At 41.1% G+C, this 19610-nt stretch overlaps 2 protein-coding genes across 3 annotated transcripts in view; one reads left to right on the top strand and one right to left on the bottom strand.

The window, feature by feature from the left end:
* LOC120720041 overlaps positions 1-19610 on the bottom strand; it is a 37470-nt gene that overhangs the window by 3571 nt on the left and 14289 nt on the right. The gene's annotated exons all lie outside the window — the stretch shown is intronic.
* si:dkey-202l22.6 (interferon-induced very large GTPase 1) lies at positions 644-11611 on the top strand. The gene is made up of 4 exons (XM_040009637.1): positions 644-747; positions 1794-1930; positions 4113-9015; positions 9104-11611. Exons 2-4 carry the CDS (start codon positions 1888-1890, stop codon positions 9246-9248), a joined length of 5091 nt encoding a protein of 1696 aa, XP_039865571.1. The 5' UTR covers positions 644-747; positions 1794-1887; the 3' UTR covers positions 9249-11611.

The raw sequence follows: 19610 nt of genomic DNA, 5'->3' as shown, positions 1-19610 counted from the left end.
CTTCAACTTTAATCCAGAATCCTGGACAGTGTTACTAACAAGATCGGTAAATATATGAAATGTCTGGTTTTACTTACTTGCTATCAAGATCAAGTTGATCAGTTGTGCTTTTATTGTAAAAACAACAAACCTAAACAATCTTTTAAAAATGGGAAAAAAAATATTAAACTCAAAATGCTGATCGCCTCCATCCTCTACTGATTGTTGCACTGTTTGTACATCAGGCAGAGATTTCTGATAGGACGTCGACACTAAAATTCAGAAACTGTGGTTTTTCTACAAATAAACGGATGCATCAGTATGCCAGTTATGCGGTTATCTTAATGAGATAGACCTATCTGTGAGATCACACATGACTAAGGTCTGTGTGCGTCACTGTCTGGAGTGTCGCCTCTAACCCCTGAAGGCCAGTGATAATCCTTTAGGCATGTGTCTGTGAATACATTTCACCTGGCCCTGCACTGTGAAAGACACTGCTATTATCAAGATCAAGTGTCAACCTTGTCGTGTAAAGAATTTTTATATCACTAATAACTATCTGCCCTTTGTTTACACTTGGCGACGTGTCGCATGAGCCTGAATGAAAACGAATGTTCAGTTTGTAGTAGTGGAATTACATAAAGGTGCAGGAATGTGTTATCACTGTGTATTACCACTGAACAGACGGGTATAAGAGCGCTCCTGACACTGACAAACTGGTTACACATCACATCTACAGGACAGAGGCAGTCGTGTGACGAGAAATTGGTAAGAAAATTAGGATTTCTCGCAACTTTAACAAAAGACTTCTTTATATTTCCTGCTTTAAGAGGGATTACATATTAAAAAAGCATACTTACTGCACGAAGAGCAATAAAGGAAGAAGAGCAGCATTACAAAACTGGATCTAGGCTGTTGAGAATAGCAAGAGTGCAGCTGAAGAGCAGCAACTACATCCAAAATGTATTTCATATATTCCTCTTCTGTTACTTAAATCTTTTTTCTCTGATGAGAGCTTACAGCTGATTCAGCATTCAAAGAATCAGAATGAATGTGTAAATCAGTGATGAGTTAACATATTGCTAAATGCTCTGTCGAGTGACAACTCTTTAAAAATCTGTATTTACTTACCCGTGTGTAACTGATATATATATATCTCATATGTAAATCACAAACTTAGTAACAGATGATGGCATGCTTATATAATAATTCATTATCAATTGTTCTTGGTAATCGATTATTAGTCTTAGCAGTCACTTGGTATATGTTATGTAGCAGGCTATACTATATTACCTTAGTTTGTTATTAATCTTATATCACCATTATTCTGCTGCCATTCAAGCTCTCAGATGTGCAAGGTAGCTCAAACTTAAACTGATCAAAATCTAAAGAGTTGTGAGCTTAATGTTGTAAGCTTTTTACAATAATCTCGCAGTGAAGAGCTATGAGCAGTATGCTTTATCTTCCTGACACTGTACAGATCTGTCTGAGGCGGAGCCATTATATCAGTTTATCACATTTAGTTTGGCAAGGTTCAGATTTTATCATAGTAAAATGAAAAAATGAAACAGGGAAGAGAGTCTTGCTTCAGTGAAGCATTTCAGGGAGATAGAAATCATGACAAACCACATTCATTCTGATCAAAATGATCCATCTTTTGAGATTTTCCCTCGTATTGTTGCTAGGACAACAAAGCTTTTTACAATGCCTATTCGTGTGGTATTTGCGGTATTAGACCATATAGATGTTGCATTGCAGGTTACATACCAGTAATGATTTTTGCTGTTATTGTTTGTTGCTTGTTTTGTTCACAGGGTTCCAGCCAATACCAATACGTGGTGATGTGGTGAACCATTGAAGAAAAACTCATTTAAAAGAGAGCAGAGAGCAGCCTCATCAGTTTCAATCATGTCGCTCAAGCGTCATAAAAGACTGAGCAGCAAGAAGAAAAGTATGTTTCCTTTTTGTTCTTCTGTTTTGTTTGTCTGGGGTTTGTGCATCATTATCATGCGTTTCATTCTGAACATTGTTTTTCATACTTACAATACTTGAACATGCTGTGGGTATTGTGTAGCTATATTGAAAGTCAGTGAGTGAGCACAATCGCCAAAGAAATGCCTATGTTCTACAAAGACTTTTTTTGTAACTACACTACTGAACTCAGTCACGTGTCATTCGCTGACATGATGTCAGGTCCCCCTTGAAAATTAGATGTAAATCTCATTGAGATTTTTACCTGGTTAAACAAAGGACTAGTTTCTTTGTATTTTGATTGGAAAATGGCAAACAGGGTGCAATGATTTATTAAAAAAATATGCACACTTACATGGAAAAGCAGCATATAAGGTAAAAATAGACTTTGTACACTTCTGATTAGTTTGAAAGTCAATGTTCGGAATGACTGCCTTTAGTGTTCAAAAACAGCTTGAACTCTCTTAGGCAAGTGTTTTTGTAATTTTTTGAAGAAGTCATCAGGAATAGATCTCCAGGATTCCTGTCCTCCAGTTTCTTCAGTTTTCTTTTATGTACATCATGCTGAGATATGACAAGTGTTGAGTTATTATAGCATGTTGGGAATTACCTTGTTGGTGCAAAAATAACATTTTATGCCTGCCAATATTTTAGTTTCAGGTAAAATATTGGAACAGATGATTATCATTTTGTAAACATTCTCCTAGTAACAAAATGTCTAAAGTATCATGAAATTGAATCTTTGCTAAGTTGTCTGTTATGTATAAAACAGCACTTGAATTAGTTGCTCTTTTATGCTTGAATGATTCATAGGTCATTGTTAAGTGGCTAACACACAAACAAATCATTCCTTTGAAAATGGTAAAGGACAAGGACTGGACTGAAAATAAGTGGAAAAGCAGTCATTGTCTACAGAAAACCCTTGAAGTACCTTCAGAAAGCCTGGACAAGTATTGCCCAAGACAGCTTAAAAAATTTAAGTGTGGTTTCTTGGAAGAAAATGTAAAGAAACGAAGGATGACACAAGACTTTTGCCCAATACTGTGCATAATCTTGTGTTTTGATGTAAATAACCAGAGCCCTCTTGAGTAAAATTTAAATTAATAAGAATGCATACCTCTTATTACAATTATTATGAGTCCCACAAACAGACATAAAAGTATTAGTACAGTCTGATAACCTTTGGTAACCACATTTGGTGACCTAAAATAGTATGGGGCTACAATGATTTTGGAGATACTGTTGCAAAAAACTCGTGGCTCAAGAGTTGGCAGTTCGTCCTGTAATCGGAAGGTTGCCGGTTCGAGCCCTAGCTTGGACAGTTTCGGTCGTTGTGTTCTTGGGCAAGACACTTCACCTACCACCTACTGGTGTTGGCCAGAGGGGCCGATGGTGCGATATGGCAGCCTCGCTTCTGTCAGTCTGCCCCAGGGCAGCTGTGGCTACAACTGTAGCTTGCCTCCACCAGTGTGTGAATGTGAGAGTGAATGAATAGTGGAATTGAAAAGCGCTATATAAATGTGAAAAATAATAATAATAGAAAACTGTTATTGAACCCTCATTTTTTCTCAGTTGCCAAAGTTAAATGGTGCTCATAACAAACATAATAATTTGAAAAAGAATCTGTCAAGTTTTATCTTCAGAGGTATGATTAAAAGCTGTCTTACATTAACGTGAGTTCTGACTGTTGCAGAAGGCTCCTATTGTTCAGACTTTGCAAACAATATGAGCTAAAATTTACTGGGTAGGAGTTAATGTGCTATTATAAAAAGCACAGCATTTTTTTTCCAATATGTTTAGTTAATAATGATAATTGGCTTTTTGTTTGCAAGTGTAAATTCTGATGTTAATTGCACCAAGGGATGCCCAGTTTACGGATAACACTGTTTTTCTGTTTTCAAGCTCAAATGAAATGAAAAGTGAGATTGAAGGATAATGTTCTTTTCCTGTTAAAAGAAAAGAAAACAATAAAAATAAATGTAAAGAACTTAAAATTAAATAGAAATAAAAGCAAAAAAGAAGAGCATTTGCACAGTACTTGAAATTTTTGTGTAATTGGACTAGTTTTTTGTAGCTATTTTCTGTCTTACTTATTTTATCAAAGTCTGTGTCGCACTTAAATGGATAAAGCTGTGTTTTTGGGTTGTTGTTTTTTAAACTAGAATCTCCAAAGGATAATCTCCAGGCAGAGGTTCTGCATGAGCTCGGCTTGGAGGCCTACCAGACTATACCACTGGATGTCTCATCAATGCTAGACATTATAACTTGGACTCTGGGGAACCAATCTCCTCTAGAACCCTCTGATCTACCAAAAGCTTTCCTCCAGTGCCTTTGGCTGCTCAGGCAAGATGCCCGGACTCCTTGGTGTGAGTCTCTTCATAATCTTGTTACAAACGATGACAACAATTCTACCGGGAAGGTGCTCAGTAGTTTTAAAGGAGATAGCCAGGGTGCCATCAACCCGCTTGATCTAATCACAGCTGTCTATATGTCTGCTAGTACTTTCCTTCAGCAAGAGATCTCCAAACGGATGATGCAGTGCCAATTTTCTATACCACTGGTCCTTCCAAACAAAGATCCGGAAGAGCCTAGTTGCTTCCTTCTTTGGCCTTTAAGAGGGATTGTGGGCCAGTGGAGATCTCACCCCCTAAATAAATACAGGCGAATCCAAGAGGGGGATTTGGCAACCACATGCATGCCATTAGTTTCATTTGTCAGGCTTGGTTGTTGCAGTGTGTCCAAGTCACAGGTGCTAAACCATATGTTACATGGAGTCACATCTTCCTGTCAGACATTTCTCCACAGGGGGATGGAAGGAGGGCAGCTGCCCAAAAGGCTTTCGGGTGGCCTGGTAGAAATTGGATGGCATCTACCCACTGGAGATAGCACCAAAGATGTCTTCCCAGTCCCTTTGGTCTTCTCCAACCTGCGGGGTGATGCCAGTGCGCATGAGAAATGCCTTACCTTTTTATGCAAGGCATCTTCAGCTATAATTGTTTTCTGTGGAAATCTTAAGGAGAAGGAAAAACTACTTCTTGCTTCCTGTAAGGATACAAACAGCAAACTAATACTCATTGACCTTTTAGACACCGAGAGAAATGAGAGCAGAGTTGTTGGTTTTGTTGATGAGAACCTTGAAAAGTACATGGGGCTTCCTGAAGAATCTGTGATTCAGGGCAGAGGTCTGAGTGAGGACGCACTGGCTAGTAAGCTATGTGATACTCTAAAACATCTGCTACCAGACAGACTGAAACTTATTACGCTTGAGGAAGCAGCACAATTTGCAGCGGATATAGGCCTAAATGTGGACGAAGGACCCATTTGTCAAAAAGCCATGGCCTCAGTGGAGGAAGTGTTGAAGGGTTTAGATGAGGGGTCTGATGAATATAGGCGTAAACAGCTTCCTCTGCAGGGGCCTTTGTGGAGCAAATTAGCAGAGCTAGAAAAAGCAGAGAGTAAGCAGAGAAAAGAAAGAACAGAAATTAACCCCCAGCTACAAAAAGAAAAGAATGACATTATGGCTGAGTTGAGGAGCTACAAAATGACCCCAGCTATGAAGATCTTTACAGATGCTCTCTTTACCAAAGATAAAGTGAAGAGAGCTTACTTTCTTAGCTGGCTCACTCTAAGACTTAAGAAAACTACAAAACAAAACAAGACGCAAGATCTGCTCACAAATCTACAGACAGTAAAGAAAGACAGCATGCTGGTAGATTTGGATAAACTTGAACAAAGAGTCAAAGACACCCCTGGAGACACTGGTTCAATATTTCAAGAGGGAACAGAAATACAATCTGCAGGTCTAAATTTGCAACTTTCTGAGCAACAGTCTGAAGGAAGCCATCAACTTAATGTTTCAGAATCCAAAGAAATGACCACAGAACCACTGTCACAACAGACAGACCATCAACATGACGCAAACATGGCGCAGGAGACATCCATCACTTTAAATGAAAAAGAAAATGAATTAAATTCGGCCTCTGAAGACCAAAGCTGTCTTTTAGGGTCAGGAGAAAATAGCACGTTGTGCTTCAAAGAGAAAAAACCAAATGAATCAGAGCTAACACTCACTACGGACGATTCAACTTCTGGCACGCAACAAATGAGCCTTGATGATTGTGCTGATCCCTCTTATGAACCTGATTCATGCGCATTAGGTCCTGAGCACTTTCTGCGTGAGATAGGGCTAATCTTTGAGCTAGCATACATCAGCCCCAGCAGCGGAAGCCAAAATGTGTTACGTCTCCCTAGCTTAGCTACAGATCTTCTTCTTTATGGGATTCCACTTGAACTAATGGATGGAGATGCCTCAAATATCCCCATCCAGTGGCTGGGCTGTGTCTTTGGAGAGCTCAAACGTCGCATACCACAAGAACAGTGTAGGACAAGAGTGCTGACAAATCTTGGCGACTATAATGCAAGGAATGCAGAGATTCTTTCTGCATTATTTGGAGTGAAATTCCCTGAATGGAAGAAACAAACCTCAAGAGGGGTGTACATGGTTGCCCTGTGTCTTCCTGAAAACCTCAGAAAGGACATGAAGTGTGATGTTTTGTTGCTAATTGAGGTCAGAGGTCTCTGCTCAGTCTCACTGGACAGCAAAAGAAATATACTGGGCGATGACAATGAAATGGCTACCTTTGCAACAGGACTGAGTGACTTTTTAATGCACAGCATGTCTTCACACCCTGGTTCTGATTTTGAAACAAACCTCAGTGTCAGAGTCAATGCTCTCCTGCGAATCAAAGAATATGGCTCCATGCCATTTTGTCAATTCTTTGTCCAGAACGAAAACGTAAATAGCAAATTACAAGCGTCACAATTAAGGTACGTTTCTCAGGTGCTTTTGCAAACTAGCAATATTGATAAAGATGGAAAGACCACAAGCTGCACAGTCTCTGTCAAAGGACCATGGAACAAAATGTCCCTCTCTGAACCAGTTGATACAGATTATAGTGGGGATGTTTTAAAGTTTAAAGAAATCCTTTTTGAAGCATTGAAGAGGAGTGCCGCTGAGGCAGAAGCCCCAGTTTTGCCTGAATTTATGAGGCGTTTGTGTTCTGTTTGGGATGCGATCAAAGAGGAATCATTCTCCATTGGTCTCCAAAACACTGATATAGCTTTGGCATTTTCTTTGTTGTGCACAGAATTTTTCTACTGGGAAAACAATTTACTGGATAACATGAAAAGTTGGCTAACGGGTGCAACAAAAAAAAACTTTACCACAAAGGGAGAAGCTTTGGATGCATCTATTCAAAATGACCTTCTCAGTGAGTTAAAGAAGGAAGCCAGTGAGGAAGTCAAAGCAGAGGTGAACAAACTCAGGTCAATAGCAGAGACATATGTGATGAAAGAGGAAACTCTCAAAATGAGATCTGACAAATTCATGCCAATCCTAATGAGCAATATTGACAACCTACAGGACAGAGTAACTGAAGAGATGACAGAAAGGTTGGAGGCAGTCTATGAGAGCCATTACTCTTCCACACAGCTTAAAAAATTTAAAGCATTACTGGGAGAAGAGCAAGAATCCAAGGTAGATGCACTAGTAGAAAAAAGCAAGACAACAAAAATTCTTCTGCAAGATGCAGAGATAGAGGATGAATTTGAGGCTGTGTGGGATAAGATATTGTCCAACTTTGAGTTCAGGCCTTCAGAAACAGAAGATATAACTCCAAGAGTAGAAGATATTCTGAGACAGAATCTAATCAGCCGTGGCCTCCAGAAACACATGAAAAAGCTTGAAATGATTGGCCAGAACCAGAACTCTGACTTCCAAGTTTGCGATGAGCATTTTGGATACCGCAGCAGATTAAAGCAAATGTTTGAAGACAACAACAAACAACACAAGGCAGAAGCTCAGCAGGTAGCAAACAATATCATAGAGGAATGCAAACAGTATATAGCAGATAAGTGTAACAAAACAGCAGATTTCTCTGACGGTTACATTACAGAGCTGTTACAAAATATTGAAAAATCTTTAAATGAAAAATCTGTGGAAACTAGGTCAGCTTTTGAAGTGGATCTGAAAGTATATCTCTGTAATGCTTCTTGCCAAGACTTTCAAAACCTGCATAACCGCTATGCCAAAGACGCAGAACTCTTGACACGTATCACTAAAAGAAAAAGTATGGACTTGGCAGAGTTTATCTATGACTTCAGGAAAAGAGACCAGTGTCAAAGGGTGGCCCAAGCATTCATCTCCATGGTCATCAAGCCCACAGTCTTGGATTACATCAACAGACCCCTGGGGATATCTATTGCAGAGGAGATCCAAGGGAAAGCTCAGCAGTATCACTCCTCACAGGCCTTCCACCAAAGCTTGCTGGAAGAGATGATTAAAGAAGATCAATTTGAAGTCTTCCTGGAATATCTGCTCTTCTATGACAACTTCAGACTCAGGAAGATCCAGGAAACAGTGACAGCTCACCTCACTGAATCAACCAACCTGGGACAATGGAGACATCAGAGACTCTGTGAGATTGTAGGAAAAATTGAAGAAGCAGTGAATGAATCCACAGAAGGTATCAGTGGAGTCCTGAATGATACAAAGCCACTGCTGGAGAGAGTGTGTCTCACTTTAGAGAAAGGGGATGTTAATGTGATCAGGACCTGTCTGACTGGACCCCTGTTTAGCATCACTGTAGAATGGAACCGTTTTGCTAAATGTTTACTGGAGTCAGTGACTGCAATGCAGATGGACCTTGATCAAGAGTTCTCCAAAAATGTGGATACCACCCAATTTCTTAACTGTCTTCCAGTTCAGCCCCAAGATTACCTCTTCAAAAAAGTGAAAGGCTGTGACAAGCAATGTCCTCTCTGCAGAGCCCCGTGTGAGGAGGAGGATTTGGAGCATGAGGGTCACAATGCCTTGTTCCATCGACCTAAAGGCATGCAGCCTTATGCCTCTAGTTCTGTATCCTGCATCAGTTGCCCTGAAAGCATGAGCGAGGACAAGGACACACATGATACATCCACAACAAGCAGTGTTCTCCATTCACTTTACCCAGACTGGAGCTTCTCTCCTGACAACCCAAACAGCTCAAAGGCCAGTGATTACTGGAGGTACTGTGTGACTTAAACACTCTTTATTGTAGAAATGACAGTATTAGATTAAATTTAATTTATTAAATGAACAAATTCTTCGTTACAGGTATGTGCTGGTGAAGTTCAATGAGAGGTTTGCACAGGAGTTTAAACGAGAGCCGACAAAGATTCCTGAGGAATGGAGGAAAATCACTCAGGAGCAGGCCTTAAACAGTCTGAAGGAGGTGTTCCTCACCAGAACAAGTGTTTAAAATACTGCATTCAGTTCAGCTAAGAAAGAACATTTGTTCATATGTGAAAAACCATAATTCAACCATGGAATTTAGATGCTGGGTTTTAAGGTTTCCCACCTGATTTGAAATAGATGCAGAAGAAGGACTGCTCTGTGCTGAATGTTATTTATTGTTTTTAACAGGTTCAACTCAATATTACTTTAAAAAAATACACTTTGAAATATATATATAATATTGTAAATAGCATTTCTGTATAAACATTATAACAACAGGAAAACACTTTTTAATTTTTTTTCATTATTTTGAAAAGGAAGCACATTATTAATGTACTTTTATACTTACATATAAAATCATCAACCTAAATCAAATATATTTTCCATTATTACTTTTTTTTTATCCTATATTTTGAAGTATAAAAATAATATGCAGATATGTCAATTATTATGTCACACCACAGTGAAGCGTAACTGACAAAAGTCTAACTTGTGAAATGTCATGTAAAATTAAACTAAAAATTAAAAACAATTAATGTCTCTTTGGTAGCACCTGCTGATATTTGCCCAATTTAGTCATGTGCATCCCATAAGTAGATTCCTCCATCTGAATTTTAAAATATTTTGTCATCTGGTAAAGTGTTAGCAGGTGAAATTTTACAAGCACTATATCTCAAAGGCTACATACACTATCTCTTTGTCTGGACGCACATGGAGAAGCTCTAGTGACACTAATGTTTGCAGCTTCCTTCTTGGCTATTCAAGAAAAAACGTGTAGTACACACCCTACTGTTTATCGGTAACATGAATCACAAGGGGAAAATTGTATGGAGAGATACGTGAAATGGTGAAATCCACAAGAGGGCAATATAGGATGGAGGAATCCAATCTGAGATTTAAACAATTTTCACAATGTTTTGGTTCAAACTTTAAAACCTGGGAATCCAACAACATATTTCATTCTTAATTTTACATACCTGCTGCATATTCTCCTCAATACATTGTAAAGAATGTGTGGTGATGACCACTACAGTCTGGGATTTGAAGTGGGCTGTCTGTAACAGCTTTCCTGCACCTTCAGCTAAATCAGATAGAAAGGTTAATGCATGATATTGTTAATGTATATACACCCTCAAGCCATGTTTTTTTTTTCTCCTCGTTCCTGTGATGCATTCAAGGCGCAGACATAATGCAAGTAACTAGCCCTGCAGAAGATGAGCAAGCATAAACAGGGCACCTTTTTTTTTTTGAGTGGGAGGTAATTTCATTTTTTTTCAAGCAGCTCAACAAATATCACCAAACAGACAATTCTTTCTGCACAGTTTGTCACAAAAAGTGTCTGCTAGTTAGCTAAACGCACCGTATTTCTCAGGGAGAGTGAGATGGACTCTGAGAGATGGAGAAAGGTGTAAGATTGGGATAGTAGCGGGAGATTAGAGATTATTTTTAATAACACTGACTGCTCAGCAAGTGACATTTGCTAAACTAGAAATTTAGGAATTGTGTCCTAAATCATTTCACACAATTTTTCTGTTAATCAAACAGGAGGAAAGTACTGTGGGCATAGTAAGCAGTTTGGGACAGTAAAGTGCAATTTAACTGGCTAGTTTGCAATGTTGCAGTCAAGTTCCCAGTGATTCACTATATACTGGACTCCATAGCAGACATGTTTGTGGTCAGTGTTAGGTTACATTAAGGGTAGCAGACACCAATTTATATTTAAGGTGATGATGCTGATGAGTTTCATGCACCTACAGCTTTTATACTAACGCCATAGTGTCTAAGGGTTGGAAATCAGCCATACAGCCCATGAAACATCTGCTTATATCTTGCTGAATTCTGGCTGATCCCACAAATACCAGTGAATAACAGAGTAGCAGCACATGTTAGCTAATCATAGCCTCACAAAATAAATTATTGTGTGACTTATTTATAAGTGATTCTTTTCACCTGATTTTAGGGTTCCCCCACCTGGCACCCACTTTAAACTGTGCCTATAGCCATATGAAAAAAAAAAAAAAGCTAAGTACACCTTTGCTACTTCCATAGGTATTAATTGGGTAAGTAGCAGTCAGGTGCCTTTAATCAAATCCAGTTGATCAGCTGATCATCAAGTAGGACCGCCTCCATAGAAGCAGCGGTTTTGGCAGTTTGCATAATCAGTTGTGTGTTAACACAATGTACAGTCTTCACAGGAATGAACATTCCAGCAAATTCAGCCCAAGATGAGACCACACAATGCTCAGAGAAATTGCAAAACACCCAAGTGCAACATCTCAGACTCTAAACATGCTAACTGAGGGCTATAATGTAAAGTTCATTAAGTTTGCAAAGTTGCACCTAAACAAACCACAAGATTTCTTGAACAACCTCCTTTGCATGTGACAAATAAAGAACCTTGAACCTTGAACCTTTGGACAGATGAGACCAAAGTGGAGATTTCTGGCTCTAACAAACAGGTTTGACAAAACCAAACACAGAATAACAGCACAACCACAAACTGTCCAAACTGTCAAGCACGTTGGTGGAGGGATGATTATTTGGGCCCATTTTAATGCCGCAGGACTCAAGGACACCTTGCAGATACCAAAGTGTTCTAGAGTTAGGCAGATGTCAGATGGTCTCATCTGTCTGAGAGCTAAACCTTGGTTAAAATTAATCAACAATCATTGTCTAGCCACGGGACAATAATGTTGATTAAATGGTTGCAATGGTCCATTCAAAGAGCAGACCACAACCCTGTGATGTGCTGCCTGCAAACCTCTGAAACGACACTGTAAAGACGAGCGTATCAGAAACCCTGTTAGAAACAGATTAGCTGATACAGGGAAAGGTTTCTTTTTCATATGCTGTACATCTGTATACATTTAGGTGTAGCACAGATGAAGTAATTTTCACGTTTCACTAATTATTCCCCAACTTCTTTAAATGTCAAAATTGTTTCATCCTTGAATAAAAACACAGCAGATTTTTTTCACTCAAACTTAGTATATACAAACATCATAACACCCACATGCAACAGCATGAACAATATTCTCAGTTATGGCATCAATTAATGGATTTTCATAAAAACCCAACTCTGTGTGGATTTATAATACACACAGATACCTAGCAAGGGGCCATAATCTAAACTCTCTTTTCATGCAAATTATTTACAGCAGACATATAAACATCCAACTGCCATCATGGTTTATTTTTGCCAGTGAATGACCTCCTCCAGCTGTGCCTGTTTGATGAATAATCACAGTATGGTCTGATCTGCCTTGCAGCCAGATGGAGAAAACAAAGCTTTACACTCAGCTGCATGCCAAGCGCAGCAAATTTGTAGACCAGCAGGAGAACTTTTTTTTTTCTGTTCTACCTGCCAGATCGATTAAGCCTTCTGTTTGGTGTCTTGTCAAACCCAGAAGAAACTAAACAAAACCAGGATTTAAAATTTCCCCTAGATGCGCCTTATCTAGCATGATCCAAATGGATAAAGGGACAACATCTGAGGAGGCTGAGATAATAGAAAAGGTAATAAAGGAGAATCCAAATCAGACACATAAATAATTAGGCACATATACTAAATGGTAACAAGCCCGAGGGAATTGCAAATAATGTGGTAATGGGGGGGGGGGGGGGGGGGGGGGGGAGTTGTGTGTGTAGCTTTTTTTTCTCCAAATATATTTCAGCAATACAGATCTGCAGCGAGGGTGAGTTTGAAGAGAGAGAGAGAAAGCAGACCTCACTGTCGCTTACAGATTTATATCTTACATCATCCAAACAGTGCTGAAAATTCTTAGTGGAAGCTTGCTTTAGCCATTTTAAATCCCTGTTTGCACATACACACATAAACAGGAAAAGGGAGGTACACACAAACATCCAGAGATAATGGAGTGAAAACTGAGCATACACTAAGGACTACAAAGCAACCCATCTTATTTTCCAATCTGCAATTTATTTGTGTTAAAGAAATAAGGTTGTGTAATGCTGTTTCACTAAATTCTTACAAACTACCTGTTAAGTCATTTGTGTTATATGCTTTTAAAGTATAATGGCTAGTAGCAAGGTGCATAATCTAGGGCTTATTAACAATACTGTTGTTCTTGTTAACACTTGCAAAAGCTTTGATGTGGAACTTAGAGTTATCTTAATTGCCACGCTGACACCTCAAATAGGTTAAGAAGTGACATCGATATGAGGCCTCTCATGGTGTTGATGGGGCTGACAGATTTTCACCCTTGACTTTGTTGCAAATAGCTGTCTGACAACTGTGACCGCAAACTGCCTGTGACACACAAGTTTTAACCTTTTTAGTCAACAGTGAACAGACTAACTGATGACAGAACAGTGTCTACCAACCTGAGAATAGCAATGACAAAAGTAGCAGCCAGCTGATTTTTTACACTAAACTGAAAATAAATGAAAACAAATGTGGCCTGAAAAATTGTCACCGCCATTACACAAAGCATTGTAGCAGTATGCCGAATCTGTGTATTTCTGTCATGGATAGCCATGTAAAGCAAGCAGGATAGGACCTAAACAGGGTTTCACTGGTAAAAATAAATTCAAACTCAGCCTTAGTGATGGAACAGAGAAATTACAAGCTAAACTGGAACTTACAGGAAACTAAACACACAGCCATGAGGGAGATCACAACACTGGACAAAGGGAAACAGAGGCCTTGAATACACAAGGGCTGTATCCCAATTCAGGGTCTACAGCCTTAAAGGCCGCATTTTAAGGCCGATTACGTCACAGTGGCGCGCCGAAGGCTGTCCCAATTCAAAGGCTGCTCGAAATGCGGCCCTCAAATGCATCCTTCATTTCCCTGAATTTTAAGGCTGTGGCAGTGTAGACTTCGTGGCCCAACATATCCCACAATTCATAGCGCGGCAGTCAGTGTGGATAATTTTGCCGCAGACGGCAGAAGCAGAGCGGCCGAAGAGTAAACTGTGAAAAGTAAGTACTAAATATTATGTCACTTATTTATGTGCAAATGTTTAATAATGAGGAACATTAAAACATTACTGTTGGCCACATGTCGGCAAACTTATTTGCCATTAGCGATGTTTGTACGTTCAGCTTTTACTTGCTTTCAAAGCCTTTAAAATATAATAATACAATAGTCGACCTTAATCTTACAGAGAATGTGGTGATTTTGTGGATAATTAAAGTCAGTCATATATCCACAAACACAACAGGCTGAAAGTCATTGATGCTGCTCGGTTTGCAGTCCTGAATATCACGGCACAAGCAGGATTCACTGCACTGTTAATGTTAGCTATGTTATATTGCTGCCTCTGTTCGGTGGTGTCAAGCCAAACGGACTTTAACGTGTGTTTGAACGAGCTGGCGGTTCACTCGTTAAGCTGAAAGAAAGATGCTTTAATCACAGGAGTCACACATGTGTCCACTGTACCATCTGGGAACTCTTCTTGTTTAGCACTCGTAATAACACAAACACTAAATCCTCCTTCTCTTGTGCTGTTTTGTAGCAGTGTATACACCTGAGACTGTCACCTGTCTGTCTGTCCTGCACTCTCTCTCTGTTTCTTTCTCTCTGATTGTGTAATAAAAGTATGAACATGTATTTATAACTTAAACTTGTGTTTGAATCCTGCAGCTTATCACACATTTGATTTCCATGTGTGACAACTGCAAGTGTCCAGAGTGAGGACAGACTGAGGGACCCACTGCTGCACATCATCTGTGAGGCTTTGCACCCCTGATGATCCACCAGGACAAACTCAGCAGTGTGTGAGGAAGAGGAGGCGGAAGAGCCAGCAGCAGCTGACAGATGGAGAGAATAGACAGACTGTTCCCTGTTTGTGAAGGACTGCTAGGAAAGTTTAGAATAACTAACTGTCTGTCCTGAATCAGTCTTATTAGGTAATGTTCAAATAATTTGATCATTCCAGTGTTTTCAGTGTGGGAGAAAGTACTCAGGGCCTTCAAGTTACACACTATGAAAGGCAGCAACAAGTTTAATGTTCAGAAACCTAAAGTATGTATCAGCAGCAGAATGGACCTAAAAATAAATGTTTGTTCCAGTTCTATGAAGCTTTGAGTATTTTGGATCAGTAGCACTGCTGTGTTTGTTGCATCATATTGCTGTAATTGTTTATATGCTTTATATATTCTGAGCTAAGTTGATCTAGTGTTACATCATATTCTATAAGGATGTTATGTGTTTGTTTACTTTCTGCCCAGTTTGACCCATTTAGCAGAAGTCAGCCTGTTTAAGGCTCTGATATCTATTCTGTATGACTTAAAGCAGTTTTGACATGGTCTGATTTTCTCACCCAATAAAGGAATATTTAATATATCAGTCTACTCTTCATTCTATCAGACACAGTTATCACAGCTCGTACATTTGCTTTTTACACATATATGTAAGTATTGAGCCAAATTTAGTAATGCCAACATACTGAAGGAACAACATTTGTCTCTTATATATAATACATCTATATATACACTGTCAAGGATACTTGAGTGTCTTTGAGTGAAGATTTAAGGTGATAGGACATATGAATAGCTGCAACTTGGATCTTTACTGAAGCTCAGTATTTGACACAGAGTTCACTCACATGAATTTCACTCACATGTGCTGTACCAGTGTACCTGCACATGTGATGTGACAATAGAAGTGATTTGATTTGTGAGTTCAAACTCACTGCTGTAATAACCAGTGTTGGTCAAGTTACTTGAAAAAAGTAATCAGTAACTAATTACCGATTACTCCCCCAAAAAAGTAATCCCGTTACTTTTCTGATTACTTATTTTCAAAAGTAATTAATTACTTAGTTTCTTAGTTACTTTTTAAAAACACGATTTACAACCTGAATAGGTGATAAAGCGATAGATCTTTCAGCCCAATTCTACTTTTTCTGCATAATCCATCATACAAAATGTAATCAAATGGAAAAGTATCTTTTTAAAACTTGTTTTATTAGTTTTAACTTTATGCATCAAGCAAAAAATTTAATTATATGCAACATTCTCTGACTGGAAGAAATTTGTTTAACATTTAAATTTATTTTCTGCACATTCCAGCACATAAAATATTTTTTTGTGTGTGTTTACACTCACTCTTTCAAATAGATGCAAGTAAAACACAGCAGAAAATAAATAACATCAAAGACTAGCGGTCCTGTTGCTCTATTTTCACCTGTAAAGCAGGAGTAGGGTAGGCGGAGGTGTGCTCTGGTGCAGGTGTGCCGCAGCGGTCAGTGGAAGAATCCGTGAGTTTCTCTGTGAGTTTCCCATTACGTGGTAGCGCATTCCCGGTGCTTGCTTGGAAGTTTAGGGGGGGGGTTTTCGCTTTAAAAAGACGTTTTCTTCCCACGCACAATGGACACTAATGTTTTTGTCACTTTTTATGGAATCAAACTCAAAGTAAGGTCAGTACTTCCACGCTTTAAACGCTGCACGCTCATACTCTCTCCCGCACTCGATATATGATGCACTGTTGATCTGCACACAGCTGTTGTCACGAACGTCGCACTCGCTTACGTCACTGTCATGAGATATTCTCGCAAAAAAATCACGGTTTTAGTAACGCAGTAACGCAGCGTTCCTACGGGAAAGTAACGGTAATCTAATTACCGTTTTTGCAATAGTAATCCCTTACTTTACTCGTTACCTGAAAAAAGTAATCAGATTACAGTAACGCGTTACAAGTAACACGTTACTGCCCATCTCTGGTAATAACTAATAATGATTAATATAATAACTATAATATTGGCCATCTCATATTTACACTGACTTTAGTCTCATGAACAACATTAACTATTTGTTATTTACTAGCTAATCTTAAATGACTGTTCAGTACAGATATGAAGCCCAACAATCATGTTTTACAGTCCTGTGGTCTCAGCCTCAGATACTTATTAAATCACACAAAGCTCGTGTAGAAACAAACAAACAAATGAACAAAACATGTTCTCCTTCATTTCTGTCAACCACACGTTTCCAGCTATCATGGTTGCTAGGCAACCTGGGCAGGGTGACGGAGGTTAGACCGTCCCATTTCACAAGCCTCACACTTCCGGCCTTAGCGGTCTTTGAGTACGCGGCCCTTGAGGACCGTTGAGGCTGCGTACTTTAAGGCTGCAGACCCTGAATTGGGATACAGCCAAGGAATGATGAGGGAACAGGAAGTACACAGGCAACACAGCTGAGACAAATTAGACAGACTTGACAGGGGAAGTAGAACTAAACACACTGAACATGGAACATAAGACTTTCACAATAAAACAGGAAAAATATGGAACACAAAGCTGATACATGCACTTGACACAGGAGTGGAAGAAAGGCAGACGAGAGGGAGCACATGACAGACATGATGGGCTGGGGAAACATGGATAAACATGGTACAAGGAAGGGAACATGGGAACAGAAAAGGGAAACAAGACACAAGAACACACAGAGAAACTCAAGTCAGACTAACCTAAAGACTGCTAATGTAACTAAAACATAAACCATAATAATATAAAATGACAATGGCTCCTCCTTGAATCGCTACCTTATCGTGGTGGAGGGGTTTGTGTGTCCCAGGGATCCCAGGGGCTATGTTGTCTGGGGGCTTTTGCCCCCTGGTAGGGTCTCCCATGGCAAATTGGTCCTGGGTGAGGGACCAGACAAAGAGCGATTCAGAAGACCCTTATGAAAAGAATATCGAGGGAACAGTTTACCCTGCCCGGGATAGGGTTACCGGGGCCCCGCCCTGGAGCCAGGCCCGGGGAGGGTGCCCGAGGGCGAGCGTCTGGTGGCCGGGCCTTAGTCCATGGGGCCCGGCCGTGCACAGCTCGAAGAGGAGACATGGGCCCATCCTCCCGCAGGCCCACCACCCACAGGAGGCGCCATAGGGGTCGGGTGCATTGTGTGCCGGGTGGCGGCCAGGAGCGGAGGCCCTGGCGGACTGACCCCCGGCTGCCAAGACTGGCAATAGGGACATGGAATGTCACCTCTCTGGTGGGGAAGGAGCCTGAGTTAGTGCGTGAGGTTGAGAGGTACCGGCTAGATATAGTCGGGCTCACCTCTACGCGTGGCTTGGGCTCTGGAACCAGTCTCCTGGAGAGGGGCTGGACTCTGTCTCAGTCTGGAGTTGCCCCTGGTGAGAGGCGGCGGGCTGGGGTGGGTATTCTAATATCCCCTTGGCTTGCTGCCGGTACGTTGGGGTTTTTCCCGGTGGACGAGAGGGTTTGTTCCCTGCGCCTTAGGGTCGGGGAACGGGTCCTGACTGTCATCTGCGCTTATGCGCCGAGTGGCAGTTCGGAGTACCCAGCCTTCTTAGAGTCCCTGGGGGGGGGGGGGGGGGGGTGCTGGAAGGTGCTCCACCTGGAGACTCTGTTGTCCTGCTGGGAGACTTCAATGCTCACATGGGTAACGACAGCGAGACCTGGAGGGGCGTGATTGGGAGGAACGGCCTCCCTGATCTGAACCCGAGCGGTGCTTTGTTATTGGACTTCTGTGCTAATCACAGTTTGGCCATAACGAACACCCTGTTCGAACATAAGAGTGTCCATAAGTGCACGTGGCACCAGGACGCTCTAGGCCGTAGGCCGATGATCGATTTTGTAATCGTATCACCAGACCTGCGACCATATGTTCTGGACACTCGGGTAAAGAGAGGGGCTGAGCTGTCAACTGATCACCACCTGGTGGTGAGTTGGATCAGGTGGCGGGGGAGGATGCTCGACAGACCTGGTGCACCTAAACGCGTAGTGAGGGTGTGCTGGGAACATCTAGCAGAGGCCCCAGTCCGCAAGATCTTCAACGCACACCTCCGGCAGAGCTTCAACAGCATTCCGAGGGAGACTGGGGACATTGAGTCCGAATGGACCATGTTCAGCGTCTCCATTGCCGAAGCTGCTGCATTGAGCTGCGGCCGCAAGGTGGTTGGTGCCTGCCGTGGTGGTAATCCCCGAACCAAATGGTGGACACCAGAGGTGAAGGGAGCCACCAGGCTGAAGAAGGAGTCCTATCGGGCTTGGTTAGCCTGTGGGACTCCGGAGGCAGCCGACAGGTATCGACAGGCCAAGCGGAATGCGGCTTGGGCAGTGGCTGAAGCAAAAACTCGGGTGTGGGAGGAGTTCGGAGAGGCCATGGAAAAAGACTTTCAGACTGCCTCGAAGAGATTCTGGCAAACCGTCAGGCGTCTCAGGAGGGGAAAGCGGTGCTCTACCTGCACTGTGTATAGTGCTGGCGGAGCGCTGCTGACGTCGACTGAGAAAATTGTCAGGCGGTGGAAGGAATACTTCGAGGACCTCCTTAATCCCACTGACACGTCTTCCGAGGAGGAAGCAGAGTCTGGGGATGAGGGGAATGACCCGCCAATTTCCGGGGGCGAGGTCACTGAGGCAGTTAAACAACTCCTTGGTGGCAGAGCCCCTGGTGTTGA

Source organism: Simochromis diagramma, unplaced genomic scaffold (assembly GCF_900408965.1).
Source record: "Simochromis diagramma unplaced genomic scaffold, fSimDia1.1 OVJJ01000344.1, whole genome shotgun sequence".
Classification (NCBI taxonomy): domain Eukaryota; kingdom Metazoa; phylum Chordata; class Actinopteri; order Cichliformes; family Cichlidae; genus Simochromis; species Simochromis diagramma.
This window is presented reverse-complemented; position numbering and strand designations above follow the sequence as displayed.